Source organism: Gallus gallus, chromosome 1 (genome assembly GCF_016699485.2).
Source record: "Gallus gallus isolate bGalGal1 chromosome 1, bGalGal1.mat.broiler.GRCg7b, whole genome shotgun sequence".
NCBI classification, from domain to species: domain Eukaryota; kingdom Metazoa; phylum Chordata; class Aves; order Galliformes; family Phasianidae; genus Gallus; species Gallus gallus.
Genome location: NC_052532.1, coordinates 27,329,694 through 27,349,532, shown reverse-complemented (window position 1 = coordinate 27,349,532; position 19,839 = coordinate 27,329,694). Strand labels below are relative to the sequence as shown.

General features: G+C 36.9%; 1 protein-coding gene across 6 annotated transcripts in view; it reads right to left on the bottom strand.

Moving 5' to 3' along the window:
* The window catches only part of DOCK4 (dedicator of cytokinesis 4), a 246,908-nt gene that overhangs the window by 72,097 nt on the left and 154,972 nt on the right, over window positions 1-19,839 (bottom strand). For all 6 annotated transcript variants that reach the window (XM_040651775.2, XM_004937544.4, XM_004937546.5 and 3 more), the window contains exons 17-23: window positions 18,643-18,799; window positions 12,336-12,433; window positions 12,113-12,196; window positions 11,922-12,022; window positions 11,178-11,259; window positions 10,131-10,301; window positions 8,487-8,679 (exon numbers count right to left, since the gene is read on the bottom strand). In XM_040651775.2, the coding sequence (XP_040507709.1) occupies window positions 8,487-8,679; window positions 10,131-10,301; window positions 11,178-11,259; window positions 11,922-12,022; window positions 12,113-12,196; window positions 12,336-12,433; window positions 18,643-18,799 (886 nt within the window). The remainder of the gene's footprint in view (window positions 1-8,486; window positions 8,680-10,130; window positions 10,302-11,177; window positions 11,260-11,921; window positions 12,023-12,112; window positions 12,197-12,335; window positions 12,434-18,642; window positions 18,800-19,839) is intronic.

The following is a 19,839-nucleotide window of genomic DNA, read 5'->3' as shown; positions in this document are numbered from 1 at the left end:
TATGAGTAGAACCTTCTCATAGAATCATTTCAGTTTAATACAGGCATACAAATAAATCCTGAACAGTGTTCAGAACTGTGTTTCTGATAAGCAAAAGCTCTTACATACATGCTTAAAACAACATTTTTTATAAGCAGAAGACTTTAATTAATAATTTCATGTAAACTAAAAGTAAGTCTAAAGAATAAATAACATGCTGAAAGGCAGTATGTTGTACAATGGGTGGAGACAAACACCACTCTGCCAAATATATACAACAAAAATAACGTATGTATTGAACTGTCACTTAAACAAACAAACAAACAAAAATCATAGCATAATAATACTTTATTCAAAACAATGTGGAATTATGTTCTAGTGTTTCCTGCTATGTGACAGGATCCCTTTGCATGCCAAAGTCACAATAGACTTTATCCTGAAGCAGCGTTATTCTGCAAATGAGCCTTGATTTTTAGACCAGCAGTACTTTCAGATTTCTTTCAGGATTTTTGCTTTCCCATATTCTTCACTCCTACCGCATATGAACAGTTTAGAGTACTGGTGTCTACATTGAGTAATTAGCCTTTCCTGCATTCCATTTCCTAAACACAGTTCCTTGGTGCTATTTTTAGTCCTGAATTTTGTCAAAATGGTGAAAGAACTTCAAAAACATACTACTTTTTCTTCCTTCTTCTTCTTACAATTGAACAATGTTAAAATAGAAGAGTTCTAAAACTTAAACTTGTTATAACATGAAACACCTATCCACAACTTGGTAAAAGGAATGGGTTTTATCTGTTTTCATGCTGTCGGTTTCAGGTGTTTTCCTTAATTGAGAAACGATGCTCTCTAGATTTCCTATACTAAAATATTAAAGATGATTGCCTATCTATCTACATACACTTGTTTCTTTGTACATTAATGAAATTATTTCCTAAAAATTGAATTTATCAACTACCCCTTCAAGATCATTTTTCCAGCTAGGTATCATTCCTGATGTTTATAAAAGCATTACCACGTTGAGCATAGTAATCCATCTTCAATGGCAAAGATGAAGGATTTAGTGTGTAAAGCTGCCTGTAGCTCTACGGCAAATACTCTTATGGGAGTGATACAAGTGATACGAAGTTCAATCATAGAATTATAGAAACTTCTGAATTGTAAGGGACCCTTAAAGGTCATCTAGTCCAACTCCCCTGCAACAAACAGCAACACCTACAGCCAGATCAGGTTGCTCAGAGCCCTGTTCAGCCTGATCTTGAATGTCTCCAAGGATGGGGCACCCACAACCTCTCTTGGCAGCCTGTTCCAGTGCCTCACCATTATTATTATAAAAAAGTTCTTTCCATGTCATGGTTCGGCCCGGTTCAGCCTAGTTCTGTGACAAGGGGCAAAGAGACCCACAGACCCACAGCATGGGGAAAAGAGTGGGGAGGGGAAGGGAAAATATAGGGAGATGGAAATAGATGAGGAAAACAGTGGAAACAAGCTAAGGGAAAAATCTTAGTTTACTGAATGTAATAGTAGAATGTGAGACAATATTATATAATACATGATTGGAATTGAAGCTAATAAATCAAATAAAATGAGAGAGTTTCTGAAACCAAAGTTCTTACTCTAATGCTGTAGGCGAAGCAGCCAGGGAGCAAAAAGAACAAAGACGGGGCAGTCTTGTGACTCCTGGTCAGTTTTATCTTTCCCTCCAAATGGAAAACGGAAAAGTGAAGTCTTCTGGGAGTTGTAGTTAATTCTCCTCTTCTGAGACCAAGTAACCACAAATATCAACAATCCATGGAACTGCAGCATTAACCCTTTAACTCCTAGTGCACTGCATGATGTTCTGATGTGTAATACCAACAGAAAATCTCAAAATCATGACAACGCAATCTAAATCTCCCCTCTTCTAGACTGAAATATTTTCCTCTTGTTCTATCACAACAGATTCTGCTAAAGAATCTGTCCCCATCCTTCTTATAGCCCCTCCACCTCCCCTGCCCTGCTGGCCACGCGTCTTTCAATGCAGCCCAGGATATGGTTGGCTTTCTGGGCTGTGAGGACACATTGCTGGTTCATGTCCAGCTTGCCATACACCAGAAAACCCAAGTTCTTTTTGTCAGGGCTGCTCTAAATCCTTTCATCCCTCAGCTTGTATTGGTAGTGGGGCTTTCCTCAACCCAGGTGCAAGACCTTGTACTCGCATTTGTTGAATCTCATGAGGTTCACCTGGGACCACTGCTCAATCTTGTCTAGGTCTCTCTGGATGGCATCCTGTCCCTTGGGCATGTCGACTGCACCCCATAGCTTTGCGTCATCCACAAACTCGCTTGCTGACGATGCATTCGACACCACTGTTGATGTCAATGATGAAGATATTAAAGAGAATCAGTCCCAGCACTGATCTCTGGGGAACACCACTTGTCACTGATCTCTATCCGGACATGCAGTCATTGACCACATGCTCTGGGTTTGATCCTGCAGCCAGTTCTTTCTCCATCGAACAGTCCACCCATCAAATCCATATATTTCCAATTTGGAGAGAAGGATGTTGTGGGATACCAGGTGTCTGGCCTTACTGATGTTGAGATAGATGACATCAGTTGCTCTTCCCTTCTCCACTGACAGAGTAATGTCATCATAAAAAGTGACAAGGTTGGTCAGGCAGGTCTTGCCCTTGCAAAGCCTTGCTGGCTAGCCCACATCACCTCCCCCTCTTCCATACGCCTTAGCATAGCTCCCAGAAGGATCTGCTCCATGATCTTCCTTGGCACTGATGCAAGGCTAACAGGTTGGTACTTCCCTGGGCCATCCTTTCTGTCATTCTTAAAAATGGGAGCAATATTGCCATTTTTCCAGTCAACAGGGACTTTACCTGACTGCCATGATTTTTCAAATATCATCAAGAATGGTTTGGTGACTATGTCAGCTGATTTCCTCAGGACTCTGAGATGCATCTCATCAGGACCCATAGACTTATGGATGTTCATATTCCTCAGGCAGTCATGAACCTGATCTTCACTTACAACAGGAGGGACATTGTTCCCCCTGTTCCCACCATCCAAACCATCCACACAAGGGCTGTGTGTACAGCAGTCTCTGTGTTGTAGTAGGCATATCCGGACCCCTCAGGCGGAACGTTGTATCCTTTATCAGAATTACGTCAGTGTTCCCTGACTCAAGGGGGCACGGGATGTATGGGACAGGCTTCTCCCTAAGCATAGAGAGACAGTGCTATCGTGCTGACCTTGATGCGGAGAAAACAGGAGAAGAAGAAGGATGAGAAAAGAATGTGGAAATGGCCAAATAAGGCACAATGTTATCTGATGTGAACCAATCAGGGTGGGACATGACAGCACGGTTATGTAGGTAAAAATATATATAAGCTGTGTTTACTAGTGAATAGATGCCATTTTGCTGCTCATCATATTGGTGTGCGTCTGCAGTCATTTGGCCCTGATCAGGCTATTGGTCAGTGAGCGCAGAGGGCTAACACAGGTGGCTAACATCACTGTTGCAGAAAGCAACATCTCTGGTGAAGTCTGAGGCAAAAAAGTTGTTGAATATCTCAACCTTCTCTTTGTCCATTGTTACCAGCCTGCCTGTGTTGCTCACCAGGGAGGGTACACCCTACTGGAATTTCCTTTTACAACTGATGTATCTACAGAAGTCTTTCCTTTTTTATTCTTTGCACTCCTTGCCAAGCCTCGTTCCAGTTGGGCCTTGGCCTTCCTGAACCCATCCCTATGCAGCCTAGCAGCATCCCTCTACTCCTCCCAAGTTACCTATCCCTGTTTCTATTGCTTGTTCATTTTCTTCTTGCTCCCTAGTTTGACCAACAAGACCCAGTTCAGCCATGGCTATCTCTTGCATCCATTCATGACTTCCCACACTTGGAGACAGAGAGCTCTTGTGCCCTGAGGAAAGCTTCCTTAAAGATCTGCCAGCTCTGCTTCTACTTCCTTGGCCTTGAGGACAGATTCCCAGGGGTTTTATTAACAAAATGCCCAAAGAGCTGGAAGTTAGCTTTCCTAAAATTAGCAAAAAGCATGCTACAATGGCTTGTAACTATAGATGAGAAGAAGCAGTGCCACTTACTGAATTAACTATCACATATAACAGAGCTTTAGAAAAATTACTTGGAATCTCATGATCTAAATGTCTGTCTTGACCTGTTTGGAAGAGAGATCCAGTGGTGTTACAGAAGAGGATAGCTAACATCTCCACCACTGCTCAGGCTAAACCAAGGACTATGAGAATGTTTTGATAACATAGTATATACCATTTGTCCTAGGTTACTCTTTTTTCTTAAAAACTTCCAGCTGCAATGTCAGCCACTGTGTACAGTAAAATTAATGAGTGCAAGGAATGGTGTAATAATCAGATCTCCTAGCAATCAGTCACTGTCATAATTTTTCCTCTGTGCAGAAAGCTGAATTAGCTGACTGTTTAAAATGCTAATACTTGTCCTTCACAAATATTATACAGAAAGAGAAAAAAAAATTATGATATTGAGCTTTTCAAGTACATGCTTAGCAAGATTAGAAAGAGATACCACTCTGGACAATCCCTGTGACTTTCCTATGCAAGCTACATTAACATTAAACATTTAATTCATAACACAATTATTTCCCTTGATTTTCATTTAGCAGTAAAACACTTTCACAGACATACAAAAAAATCAGCACTCTAGCGTGTTTTAAAGATTAAACTCAGAAGGATGATATTCATTTCAAAGACTACATCTGAACCAATGGACAAAACTTCAGCCTGCCAGGAAAAAGAACTAGTTTAATTAACCGTCTTAAATAAATTAACAACAAGAAGCACTTGAGCAGTGAAAAGCAACGAAGTTGTGCTTAGGTTTATTTGGACTTACTCAGTTTATGTAATCACTGGACTCAACATAGATAGGAGAAGCAAATGATTAAGTCAAACAAACAATTATCATCTCATTTCCAAAACCAAACACACATGCCAGCTCTCCAACTGCACAGACATGTCACTGTTTTCAGAACAGTCTTTAACTGTTTTCAAAATTGCCTGTAGTGCTGAAGAAAAACAGACGTATGGCCGAACAACTTCTCCCTTGCTTCTCCAAAAGGAGCCACAGATGCAAAGAATTACTTGCAAAACCTTTGCAAAATAATTTCTGCTATTCACTGTAGAGATACTAATATAGACTGAATTTCTGAATAAAATATACATGAACAAATACATCTTTCCCAACAGTTCTTTAAGAAAGTATCAAAGAACATATGCAAACTACCAAAGAAACAGTATATTGCCAGGGAAGACAAATTAAGAAATAATAATTAGTCAGAAAAAGATCCTGAACTACTTTAAAGCACTATAAAATCTTCGTATTTTGAAAAAAAAAAAAAAAAGACAAAATTTTAAAAAATGCATCTTGTTAGCTTGCAATGAGCACTGAGATACAGCTCTCATTAAAGAGAAACTTTGAACCTTTTAAAAAATTAGTGGAATCAGTGGAGAAATATAACCGCTTCCAGGAGTCAACATCTTTATCAGTTAACGGTATGTTTCCCTTATCTTACTAACATTTCTTTTTCATTCCAATATGTGGGACACCTAAAAATATCCACTCAGTGAGCTATTTCAAATATATCAAATTATTCTCACTGATAGTGTCTGAACATCCACCTCTGAAAGCCTACAAAAACATACAGTTTCCTACACATACACACTCTTGTGATACACAGGATGCAGTTCTCAGATAAACTCATTCACAGGGACAAACCAAAGGAGGCAGTCAGTCTAAGAAAGGAAACAAATAGGTATTTGGGGGTTTTCTAATCTATTGATAGTGAATTTCAGTGAAAAATAAAAAAACAATAAAAAAGCAAGTAAGAAATATATTTTAGACAAATACACAAAACTTTATATATGAGCAAAATTAAATAAAAATAAGACATTAAGTCTTTAATATCACCACAAGACGTTTCCTAGCTCTGTAATTTTCGGTACATACAGTATTTATCATGTAAATGGTCAGAAAATTGAACCCCTCCTCACATCATTTTCAACAGTTTGCCTCACTAATTCCCACCTAGTAACTCTTGTATAGAGATCCAGATCCTTATCATTTAGGAAGACACATTTTTATTTTGCCTTGCAAGAACATCCACCATGTGATAAACCACTGCAATGGATACTATGACTGGGTTAAGATACAGACATCCCTTTTTGGAGATGAGATTTTACTTTTTAAGGACTTTACTAACATAATCTCTTTTCAGATAACTGATGCATTTGATCCACAGCGATTCCAATAAAATTCATTCTCTTTGGAGTAAGAGACCTAGATCTTCCACTTACACGCTTCACATTTTCTTAGCTATTAAATCCACAAGCTCAAAGCAACACCTTTGGAAGCAAGCAAACAAAATTTTTGGAGCTCTGCTGTTTGCTGCTTAACTATGTCAAGAAGGACACAATTCAAGACGCATTTCTCTCTTACTGGCCTTAATTCTTCCTCAAGTAAGTTGTAATAATATCTAATGAATAAAAGACAAGAAACAAGAATGGAAGATTACTGATGTATTGGAAATGACAAACTTGGAAGATCTTAGGTACAAGGACATACGCAGGTCATCAATCTGGCCACTCTGCAAGTTGCACTAGGGATGCACCAAAAGAATTAAACCCAAAATACTAGTAGGCTGGAAGAAAAAATAAGAGGCAAAAATAAAATTGCTTATTTTCATCAGCAGAAAGATCAACGTTCATTTCTTTTTAGACTCCCAATGTAATGTACTATGTAGACCTAACTTTATGTATGGAAAAATGAATGTGAAGTATGGACTTAAAACCTGCTATGTTCTCAAAGGAGCCAGACAGATAATTGCTGTTAATGTGTTTTTAAACATCTTTGTAGTTGTTATCAACAGGAAGACTGACTTTCATTTTTGTATTTTAAAGAGAGAAAATATTAGGAAGAAAGAGTCCAAGACACTGATCTTCACAAGACCCTTCAACACAATGATGACTGAAATTGTACTGTACAAGCCTAAGCCTTCTGTCTTGGACTCTGGGTACTTACATTACTGCCTGATGTTCTTCACTGCAGTTTAAGAAAGCGTATGTTCTATTTGTGTATGACTCACACTTCACATACATTTTAACATGCAACTTCGTTGTTTTTATTGCTAAAACCAACTCAGATGAATTCTTAAGAGTGAAACTGAATTTGAATGAAAAACTAATACCTTCATAAAAGAAAGCTATAAAACATTTTTTGTATGTCTGAAACTAGATTTGCAGTTTCAAGAAAGTCAGCAACTCCATTATGTGGAATTAAATAACTCTCTTTAATTCATTCACTTGGATTATCTGGTTAGGGTGACCGAACAAAGATAATGGGAAGAAAATGGAAACCTGACTCTGAAGGAGTTTGGAAAATGCAAAACGTAAGTTAAAGCATCCAAAAGATTGCTTCATGAATTACATCAACAATGATGCATACTACCAGAGGTCTTATCAACCAGCCATAGGGAAAGGTAACTATTCTGGAAGAGACTACTGTGGAGTCTCAAATGGGAAAAAGAAAGCTGTTTTTGCAACCAGAAGGAAGCAAAGTAGCCAGGATCCAATACTTCTCATCCACTTCTTTGAGCTCAAACTTTTAAAGTACAATCATTAAAACCACATTCTTTTTTTTTTAAATTTTCTAGGATCCCTTTCTTTATTTTGCAGCATGTCAAAATATTTACGCACACCCCAGGGGTGTTCAGAGTCTTCATCACTGTAGTTGTTCTATCATGACTGATTTAGATGGCAAAAGCTGATGTTTCTACTGAACTCCTTCAGCCAGTATCCAAAGAGCTCTCAAGAGAGCTTCTGGTTAGTAAATTAACACTTACTAATTTTTTTTAAATCTCTTCTATTTTAAATTGCTTAGTACAAAATTACTTCCTCTCAAAATTAATACTTGGTCTTTACTATGGGTTTTACTTACTGAAAAAAAACAACTGTGGGGTCACCACCACACAGAGCCCTTTTCTTCCACATAACAAAAAACTGTACTATTTTATATAACGTATATTGACTATCACTTGTATCTGTGTAGGTTTTTTATGCTATATTAAGAAAACAGAGGATCAAATCTGCTGAACTAGCAAGACAAATAAAACTTAATGGATAAATGAGAATCTGTTTGCTGAACTGCCCCCAAAGGAGAAAAAAAGAAAAAAGACATTACATTTGTAGAGCTTTTTCCCTTTATAATTACTTTAAAAGTACAGTGAGAACTTATTTCACAGACATAACCAGCAGCAGTTTAAGAAAAAAATGCTTTTTTATTTGTCTCTTAAAACCCAACCTCAAACTGACTGTATTCTTGCTAATGAGAAGCTTTTACAGAACAGTACTTGAAGAAACATGACCCAGGAAATGCAGTTATGAGGGGCACTGCTCCCTTCAGTACCTGCTGGCCTGCATAACAAGCATAACACTTAAGTTCCTTAACAGCAGGCAGCCCAGGGCAACCTTACCTGGGTTGGTGTACAGGTGACTCTCTACAGTTTTCCCAATACTCTGAAGTTTAACAGCTTGAAGGGATTCGTCCCCCTGCATGACTGTCGGCAAACTGCCCAGAGCATCATGAACCAAATTTGCCACTTCTCTTACATCAAAGAGCTTCAAAAGTTCAGAGTACACAGATGGGAATGAGCTGAGAAACACAGCCTAGAGGAAAAGGGGAAAATTGGACAGTTAGATATTGCAGTATAGTTTTGACATTTACAGAATTTAAATAAATATAGTGGTACAAGTACCTGTAGAAAAACTGCTGTTTTTACATTTCAGAGGCAGTCAATAGCTTAGAAATTGGCTAGATTTTTCAGAAGAAATATCCTCACATTCATTAATGTGCTTGTAATTGTGACTAATTTCCCTTAAACACTATCACATGACTGTACATTTCCTTCACAAACAAGTAAAAAGCTCAATTTAGAATAAAAATTTTATTATTTATAGGTTCCTCATGATTTGTGCATGTGTGTAAATTTTTGAAACAATAACATAAGCCAGCTGATAACAGAACAAAAAGATTTGAGAGGTAACTATTTGGCTTTACAATATGGAATTTAACAGCCTCCATATCTTTCATTTTTCAAATACTGAAAACTTTTATTCTGGAGTAAGACTGCATTGACAGAAATAGTTCACTTCAACAGTCTTAAAATAGTGTTAGAAATCTTTCAGTGAGAATAATGAATGTGGAAACACTAAAGAAACGAAAGAGGACAATGCTAGAGAAAGGAAGCGAGAACTTACATTCCCTCCTTCCTCTCCAATTCCTGCTAATGGAGAAAAGCTACTTATACTTCAGACCCTCTTCACGCTGGTGTAACAACAGACGATATTCAAGGTTAAAGATAGCAAGGAATAATTCCAAATATGTTTGTTTATATCATTTTGCTGCAGAGATTACACTCCAGCTACTTTTGTGATATGAGATGGAAGAACTACCTCTCCACCCTGTTCCCTCTGATTTTACTATCTTCTTGGAAGAACAGACCTTAAACACACTTATAGTAGCAGAAGAAGATGACTAGGAGGTACAGCTACAAGGTGTGGATACTGCTAAATCTACCACACCTAATGCAGAGATCTGTCTCCTGAGTGTTTTGCCTTTGCCCTGTAGCACTAGTATATTTTAGTGGTCTCAACTGAAATAAAGATTTACCAGCTGAGTAGTAAAATATACTGCTCATCAAGATTTATATTTTTCTGTAAAGAATAAAAAATCTGACAGCCTTTTGCTAAGTTCAAATTCTTGAACTCTGAAGTGGTTAAACAAAGCTGTAAAGTGCTCTAAGCAGAGAAATCCCTTCATTTGTGCCCAGCAGTTCTGAAATGTCATTTTAATCACTGGCATTGTCAAAAGCATAATATGAATTGCTTGTAATTCAAAATTAAATATTTGATTTAGGGTTATCTTTGTTATGTGTATTCAGAAGCTGCTGGTATGAAAATTTCACACTGTAGGACAAAGGCATGAGCGTAAGCTGAAACGTCATTTTGCTGTAACAAAAAACATTTTATTTTCCAAGAACATAGGTAAGAACACGTGTAGGTTTTTTTAATAGTGCATATGGAAACAAGTCATTACCAAGACACACTCACAAACTTACTTGCAGTTGACATAAAGCACTGGCTCCTTTGCTCTCTTGAGAAAGGAAGAAGCGTACTGACATCAGAAGTTCTTGAATACAACAGCGAAATTCTTCCTCATTTTGTCCACCAGTAGCAATAGAGAATAACCTTCGAGACTGAACTATATACTTAAAGATATATTCCTGTGCCTAAAATGTCAAAATCAGAAATAACTCATAAGCATAAACCAACTCATCTGTAAAAAGATTTATGCTTATATAACTTCAATAATGATAAGGGTCTAAAACAGAATACCATGCTATTTAATTTTGGCAAACCTTTTATTTGTTTTTACTTCTAATGTAACACAAACATTTGAAAAGCACATACTCAGAAACATTCTTCTTTTGCCTTTTATAACCTCTACAAGCTAGGGAACACTCATTTATTTTAAAAAAGTAAACCTGCAAAATCTCAACACTGCCCTCTGCAAGATATCCCTGCAAGTCTGTGGCTACAAAAATATGTAGAGCTTAAACATGCAAGGTCAACATAAGAAACTTTGAGCTGTTCTACAATTACTTTGGCCTATTATATGTTAAAAATGTTCTCCTGTCAGCTGATAAAGCCAAAAAATAAGCTTAGTCCCAAATAGAATTATTCTGTTGTACAACTCAGCCTGTCTCTGCACTGTGCTCTGTTGAGATGAGAGCAACCAAATCACCATTTTAAGTAGAATTCCTTGTTGTCAGGGTTGAATCATTAAGTCAGCATTCTTGTCTGCCACTTAGATTCAGTTATGTGACAGATGTTAATACTATCAACATAATTTATATACAGTTTCTTAGATTCAACTCCTACTTATATATATTCTCATTCAGTAAGGACGACAGAGCTCCGGAGTCTAGGGGTTGCAAGCTTTATTGACAAAAGAAAAAAAAAAAACAAAAAACAACTGACTGCACTCAAAATGCCTGCAACTCCCTAGAATTAATACTACAATCTCATTATTTACACATACTGAGTTCCTTTTACTGAGTTAAATCTGCTGGTACCATATAATCACCTTCTAAGATTCCTCTTACCTTTAGTACTTCTTGTATGTGCTCATGCAACTCCACTTCAGTGACTCGATCAATATGCCACTTCAGTACTTTTATCAGATCTCTAGAATACCACATCAGAAAGTACTATAACACACTGGTTGAAGAAGAGTTAAGTGCACTTAAAATGCAAATTAATCTTTCATAAAAGACTGAAAACACTGAAAAAATAAAAAACATATGACAAAATTCTGCTGATCACTAAAAGCCCAACATTACAGCTAATTTCAGACTTTCGATAGACCTACTAGGCCTCTAATAAACAGGAAATAATTGTCAGCATTACACATGTGGTAGAATTATTTTGACAGGGGTACATGATCTCAGTTGAGCTATAAAGAGACTTTGCCAGCACGAACTACCCCTGCTATTACATGAATTGTTTGGCAGTCTCAGTAAACTGTATTTGTTTTAATGAAAGTCTAGTTACAATGTACATACAGAGAACAGCATAGCAAGGGAGGCTTAATAGTGCACTGCAATACACAGTGAACACTGTTCTAACTGAATGGTGCTAAAGTTCCTATACTTTTCAAAGTCATTTAAATAAAGAAGACCACTGAAGAAAAAGAGACAAAATTAAGCCAACAGGAGGGTGTTAGGAAGTAGCCTTTCTGGTAACTAAAAAAATTTGACTATTCATACAAGCATTGCTTCTTTTTTCCCTACTGTAACATACAGATAACTTTCAGTATTCAAATCAGTTAGAAAAAGTACAGACTTCACCTGTATGCAAGTGCTCCTGCAAAGTGACTTTCAATGTAAGTGTCCATTACTGGCTTAAAGTGGTGAAATTTGCTGTCCTGCAGCAGATTTATTATGTGAACCTAAATGTGAGGGGAAAAAAATATATATATTTTTTCATTTTTTACTTAGTTCTTAAATGATGTTAAGCATTATCACAAGATGAAACTTACCAAACAATCAAATACTTTTGATCCATATTTTTGAGAGTTTTCATCTAAAATTCCAAATAAAGTGTCTAGTGTATCCTGAAGAAACTGATTAGAGAAAAAGAGGCAGTTTGTTATTGAGCATGTATTTTTGAGACACACAAGTAAGTACACTTGTGACAAACAATTATTTCCCTCATATTATCTAAAAGCAAAACAAAGGAAGGAAAAAAATAGTGGTATATACCTTTACTATTTCTGAACCATCAATTTCTTTTAATTTTGAGAGGCAACCTGCAATTTTGTCTGGATGGGTTCTCCATTTCAGAAGGTCAAGCATGTCTCCTGCCAAAACAAATTGCAAGATTAAAGCTGGAACCAAAGCAGGGTTTCAGATTATGTAATCTGCTACTGCAGTCCACTCAGCAAAACTCAGATTCAATAAAACAAAAGAAAACATCTCAAGATTTGCTATAACATATAATCAGTCTCAAACCAACAACTTTCAATTCCATCCCCTAATTGCTTCACTGATTGATAGAAACTAAGAACCTGGTATTGGGTCACTAAAATCAATCTCCTGTGGCAAATATATCACGCAGTTTTGCTCAGAAATTTGTCAACTGCCAGCTTAAGAAAAGTAATTATCTTACTGTGTCTCATCCCATTAAAGAATGCCTTCCAGAGCTATACTCTGACAGCTAGAAACAGTCTCTTAATTATTTTGCATGTATTGTTTGCTTGTATTTTAAAATACTAATCTTCCTATGTCTTTTAAAGAACAAACATACTGCCTCTAAGATCCTTTTTCATTAATAAACAAGACAATTTCTACTGGAAAATAAACTCTTCTAAGCTAAAACACACTTCAGTGTCTTTGTGCTTACTCTCGTTTTAATCTATCTTTCTTTAGCCTTCTTGATCAAATGGTACACATTACAGAGGAGGTCCCATCACTGTTTTCTTTATCATCATTAGCAGGCTTAAATGCCCACTGTGAACATCTGGCATATGCACTGTGGAATCTTCATTTTTTGAAATTTATCATATTGGTTACACAAATAGCCCTTTCTTTTTTTTAAACGCTGTCCAGCTCCCTGGTTATAGAAGAATCCCCAAGAATCTCCATATGAGCCTGCCTTTCATATCACCAGATTCCATGTAAGTTCTATTCTAACTAATTGTTTAAATTAAAGTTGCCTTGCTGTGCCTATATCATATTTTGGTTTTATTCCCCTCAGTTGATGAGCCCTTTCATTTGCCTATTAGTAGCAAGCTTCATTAACAGGGTCTCTGCAGTCTCAAGTTTTAGCAAAGCATATCCCACTAACAACCCCTTCCACCTCCACTCAAATAAGAAAAGCCAATCCCAGGCCAAATACTTCAGATCTGGTATTATTTACCTTCCATCCAGGAAGGAAATCCCTTCCTTTACAGTGCAACCTGCTCTTTCCCTTTTAGCTAGTTATTTAACAGTTTTAAAATTCTTATTCTAATCTGTACCACTTCTATTTCCCATGTGGTGTGTTACTGAAGCCCAGATGGTTTCGATCTGCTATCTTTCCTCTGAATAACAACAACAAAAAAAAAAGAAAAAAAAAAAACCTCAGTAAAGAAAGACTAAGAAGTTTATTCTGGCATGAAATGCCTTTTTACAAACTTATCTTGAGTTTTATAGCACATTCAATTTAGCTACATGTCCATCATTTCATCCATGAATTCTTGTAAATATTTTCATAAAATTCATTAGAGGGTGATGGCCCAGATAATGTTATCTGCTCTTCCTCCTGTCTTAAGTAGAGGTACTGTATTTATTATCTTTAAATCACACATTGTTAGTTTCAGCTTCAGAAACAGAATAAAAGAAATCCCAGCTTGGTATAAGATTGGGGATTTAATGTTCAACACCATTCAACACCCAAAGACAGAGTTTTGCAAGTTGGCTTGGCTTTTTAACAGTTTTCACTTCACGCTGACCCTAGCTGAACCCTGACACATTGCTGTTATTTTTCTGCCTTCTGTTGCAGGTTCTCTGCTTACTCCTCACAATTTTTGCTCATGACTCTCTGTTTAGGTCTGCAGCACTCCTTCCAAGTCATGTTCAGAACACAGAAGTTTTATTTATCTTCAAGTACACTACTGGCCCATTTCACTGACCAGCTTTTCAGAATTTCACAAAGCCAGGCTAGCTGCTTGAAAACGAAAACCTTAACCGCTGTCCAAACCTTCAATCAGCTTAAACTGAAACTCTCTCTACTTGATCATTGTTCAGTATTGTTTTAGAAGGATTCAGTTCCTTTGAAACAACCCCATTATTTCTCAAACTAAGTAGATAATAGCAAGTTTTTCTCTCAGTTCAGCAACTATTTGTGTTCTTATTACTACAGACCACTTTCACGCTAAAACTCCATTTGATTCACACCCATTTTGTGTTAGTTCTTTCCCAGTTTGCCCCAGGACGTTGAACTCTCTCATAGAATCATAGAATTACTCAGGTTGGAAAAGACCTTAAAGATCATCAAGTCCAACCACGACCTAACCATGCTACCCTAACTCTAACAACCCTCTGCTAAATCATGTCCCTGAGCACCACATCCAAATGGTTTTTAAACACATCCAGGGGTGGTGACTCAACCACCTCCCTGGGGAGCCTATTCCAGTGCTTAACAACCCTTTCTGTAAAGAAGTGTTTCCTGACATTCATTCCTGGTGTAACTTGAGGCCATTTCCCCTTGTCCTGTCACCTGTCACCAGTGAGAAGAGACCAGCCCTGCTCTCTCTATAAGCACCTTTCAGATACCAGAAGAGAGTAATAAGGTCTCCCCTCAGCCTCCTTTTCCCCAGACTAAACAGCCCCAATTCCTTCAGTCATAACAATCAATGAAGTAGCATTTCTGCCTTTAGTAACATTAAACACATCTTCACCTATATTCATATCTTGCCAGAGATATTAGTAGCAAACCTTCTACACATTATTCCACTACTATTTTGCTGCTTTAGTCAACTTTAGTAGAAACAATTTTTTTTTAAATATGTTTAGATATTTCTTTTTGTTTTGCTTCAGTGTGCTAGTGAGGAAAGGTTTGGATTAAGAGAGCCGCTTAAGTTCCACTGAGCGTGCGGAAGAGTCCCATGTGCATCAAGGACACATCCCATAGATCAAGGACCAGTGATAGGTCTTATTATTCCTTCTGCCAGGAATTTTCAAGAAAGAAGCATTAACAAATCCATATTGAGCTGTATTTGTCTTCTGGCCAATTAAATGGACTTCTACACTTTATTCTCTTTAAACCGCTACTTAAGCTGAGGAACAGTGAAACTAGCTAAAGCCGTCAGTTCATAGTAGGAAAAATACTTCTTTGCAGGTTTGCAGGACGTACTTGATGGGTAGAGACTTGACACTGAATATTAGGGATTTCTTGGAGGATTTAAAGAAAAAAAAAAGAAGAAGAAAGCAAATGTAAGACACTCACTTCAAAGCACGTATTTCAAGGAAAATGCAAAGGCGGGAAGACATTGCTGAGATAGCATTAGCGAATAGCCTAAGCTTAAATGACATGAATAGAAAATCTGACGTGAATCACAAGGAGAAGGGATAGCAACGTGTCATGTATTAAGAGGAATGAGAATATAAACTGTACCCTAAAATAAGCCCACTATGAACACACAGTTTTGGAAAAAGTCAATGCTGCTGATAAACTTTGTTAAAGCATTGGAAAAAAATTCCAATACCTTCTCTATATTATGAGCTGATTTGTACATTCAAAATTGTTCACACCTGAGCTACCACTCTTGCCAAAGAAAACAACTACCCTTCTCAAAGCAATTTAAATTTAAATCCAAAGTATTAGGTGAAACAAAAGATCAAGCTGTATAAGCAACAGGTTTGTGGTCTTTCCATCTGTGTCCTATAAATCCCCACTTAGCCTGGTGCAGCATTCAAAATGAAAAAGCTGAAAATCAGAACTGGAAATTCCTACTTCTCTTCCAGTAGGCTGCCAACACTTCCCACCCTCCCAAGGAGGGGGAGGCCACTCTTAAAAGTTTCCCTTGTTACTGTTGCCTTATAAATCACAAGTTTTGATGTTTTTATTTTTGTCTTGGTTTTTTTTTTTTTTTTTTTTTTTTTTTTAATGCAGATAGATGGATTACACCTCTGCACTGCAAAAGACATGCTGTATGGCATGTTTCTCTGCTGATGAGCAGCTGCTTACTGAGGATGTGCTGATCACTGCTGAGAAATGACTGGATGCCAACTTGCTAAAATACTTCAACTTGCTGGATGGATCCTGACTCTCTGGCAGACAGAGTCCTCCTAAATGTCAAAGCCAAATAGGACTGTTTTGACAGCTACTCAGTGGAAAAATACTACATTCTCTCTTGCTCTCCCTTTTATTTTGTTCTTTATAAAAATGAATTACAACTGAAATACAAGTGAAATCCAAGTAAGAAGCAGGTGTACTTCTTTTGCTAACATCACCTGATTAACAATCTAGGACTAAAGGTCAAGCTAAAGAAAGATAACCATCAGACAGACAAAACAAGGACATGTTCTTACAAGAGTTGCTGCAGGTTTTTATGTTGTACAGAATGCCCTGTTAGAAGCTCTCTGAAAACTGCTTGGAAATAGTCCTAAAATCCCCTCCAAAGCATGTACAGTAAGGAAGTTACGGCTCCCAAAAACTGGCCAACAAACTCCTTCTCCCACTCCTCATAACTTTAATATTCATGAAAGCTGATGGCATATGGGAACAATGAACGAGAGAAGGACAGCTGAGTAAAATTTTCCAGAAAATTCGTAAAGCTATGGCCTAATTCAGTCACACTCTTTACAAATCTGGTTTGGGGTCTTCCATCACCCCACAGCCAGACTAACAGCATGATTTCCAATTCAGTTTTGTTTGTAGACACATGCAAATCATCGACAACTTCAGAAAAATCTCCAAACAGATTAAAAAATAATCAGAAATTTTAAAGATACTACTACAAATATTTACTGAAAAAGTAAATACACAGATCTTTTTAATCCTGTTTTGTTTTTGTTTTTCAAAAATATGCTACATTCTCTCAGGGATAACTGAAGCAATGCTCACATAACCAAATATCTACATGCTTTGCTCTATTTTCATTCTTTGAGCATGCAACAGATTTTGGCAAATTTTTGTTTAAAAGAATGGGGATTTGGAAACTCACCAAGATGAACTTCCCAAAGAAGATCCTTGGAGAAAATATGAGCCTGTCTATTGAAAATATTTCCACCCTCTGAAGTACTGCTGAAATAATTGTTAACTCTTTCAAGGCTGAAAAGGGGATCAATATTATTTAGATATTCTACACCCTCATACTCTGTATATGGTAAAAAAAAAAAAAAAATGGAAATTTTATGCCCTATGTCATACATCTTTTTACATCAACTATTCAGTAACTCCTGTACTGTGAACACAAATTAGTGAAGTTCCTATAACTGCAGCCAACAACCAAACTATTCATCAGTGAGACACGTTAGTCCAGGCAGCACTTTCAGGTATGTGTAAGCACCAGGAGGTTCATGTGATTTCCTAAATTAAGGCTTTTAACTGGAGTAAATTTAGCCTATGATTGCCTATTAGCATCTTTGGGGAAAATCTTCTACTGACTAACTTTTATTACTTTGAAGCTAACTGTTGTGAGAATACAGACTGGATGTGCACAGTGAAACAGACAATTTACTCTTTACATATAGTTCTACTTTGGAAACTTGCTTCTTAATGGTGACAATTAAGATGACTATTTCCACTTACAAAGTTGCTCTAGTTGCTGTTATATACCTACAATCAATTTGCAAGCAATTAGCAATTTTATCATCATATATATGTGAAGAGGTAGAACAAGACGTAGCTAAGCAAGATCTTAAAAATGAAATAAATAGCTTAGAAAAAATTTAACACTGTGAGAATACAAAAAAATAGTCATAAATGTATTATCAAACAAATGCACCATATTTAGAAGACTGTGGAAAACTGTTTCAGTTATAAATTACAGTTAATATGGCAAATAAACAAGAATTTTAAGATTTTTATGCAGAGCAATGGTAAAGAGCACATCACACGTGTATTTGCATCTCCTGCTCAGAATATCAGTGTATAAGGCTGTCTTAAGCAGTAGTGTTTGTAGGTATAAAGAAAGAGAAGTGATAGAACAGGCAAGCAATATGTACCTACTTATAACCAAATTGCCACAGCCTAAAGCCTAGAATGAGTATTTCATAAAACCTCTAAAATAAACAGATTAAGATATTTTGTAAAGCAGCTGGGTTTTGATAGTTGATTCCAAGAATGCTGCATTTGATTCCAAAATCATGTTAATTTAAAAGCATTCTTGAACTACTTAAAATTAGTGGTTTATCACGCTGCATTGGTTTCCATCTGGATATCAAAAAATATGGAGAAAACTAGTTTGTAGAACTGATAGAACATAAGCTATTTTTGAGTATTTCCATCCTTGCTTGGCACAGAAAAGGCTAACTATCACACTCATTTCAATTCACGATGTTTTAAATAATCAACATATCCTACCATTTTGTGTGAGTTTAGTGGAACAGAGAAAGGATGTAATCCAGAAGGACTCCTTAGTGGTTTTTACTGCCTGGCTGTTGTTTGCTAGGAAAATTCCCTTTGAAAAGGGGAGTTTGAGGTAGCGACTAGAATCCTGAAGGTTTGCGTTTTCTTCACACTGTGAAAAAAAAAACAGTTAAAATCACTGTACTGTTATGCAATTCCCAAAATTATTGTTTCTTTGCCAGAAATCATAGAATATCTAAGGTTCTCATACAAACGAATTCTAACGAGTTGAGTTCATTAAATATTGTTTCTATTCAAAGCATATGCACCAGCAACAAACACCATGCAGTTATGTATGTAATGTTTTGAATAAAGAAATTTCATGAAGCATAGAATTCCAGTCAAGTACAGTTTAAGGTATGCAAAATTCCTTTTACAATATATTCAATACATTTGAATACATTTTAAAATAGCATTACTACTAGAAAATGTCCTAAATAAAATATTCACACATTTTTATATTTCAGAAAAAAACTTCACCAAGCCATCCTAAACAAACATTATCGATATATATATACATATACATATATATACCCACACACAAACGTGCATGCACATGGGTTGCTCTGAAAGTAATGCCTCCTATTTATTTCCATGGAAACTGCAACAAAAAGCACAGGAACACTATTTAACAGAGAATAGTCTCAGCTGCAACACCCTCTTTTTAACAGTCACCTCCATTAGCTGTGTATTTTTGCCAGTGATGAACAGGAGCCTGCATGTCGCACTCCTAAACATCTGCACCAGCGGAGGTGACCCGCTGTCACTGCTACCGGTGCTGAAAAGCACCACCCACTGCCTTACTGTGCTCGCATCCACTCTTTGGACTCCATAAACGTACAGCAAGTGTCACTGAATGTCAACGGGCACAATTTTTTCCACATGGAGGAATTCGATGGCATGCTTCATATACGCACTGCCATGTCAAACTCCATTTTGTCAGACTGCCTCTCTGCTGCCATCTGTTTCACAGCAACAAAATGCAATTGTATATTGGTGTGAAGGTTGAATCTCTACTGCCATACCACCATCTGTCTCTGACATCACGGGCGAAAAGAATAAAATAGGAGGCATTACTTTCAGAGCAGCCCTCATATACATACACACATACATACACATAATCAGTATAAAGACACAGGTCAATTTTTTATG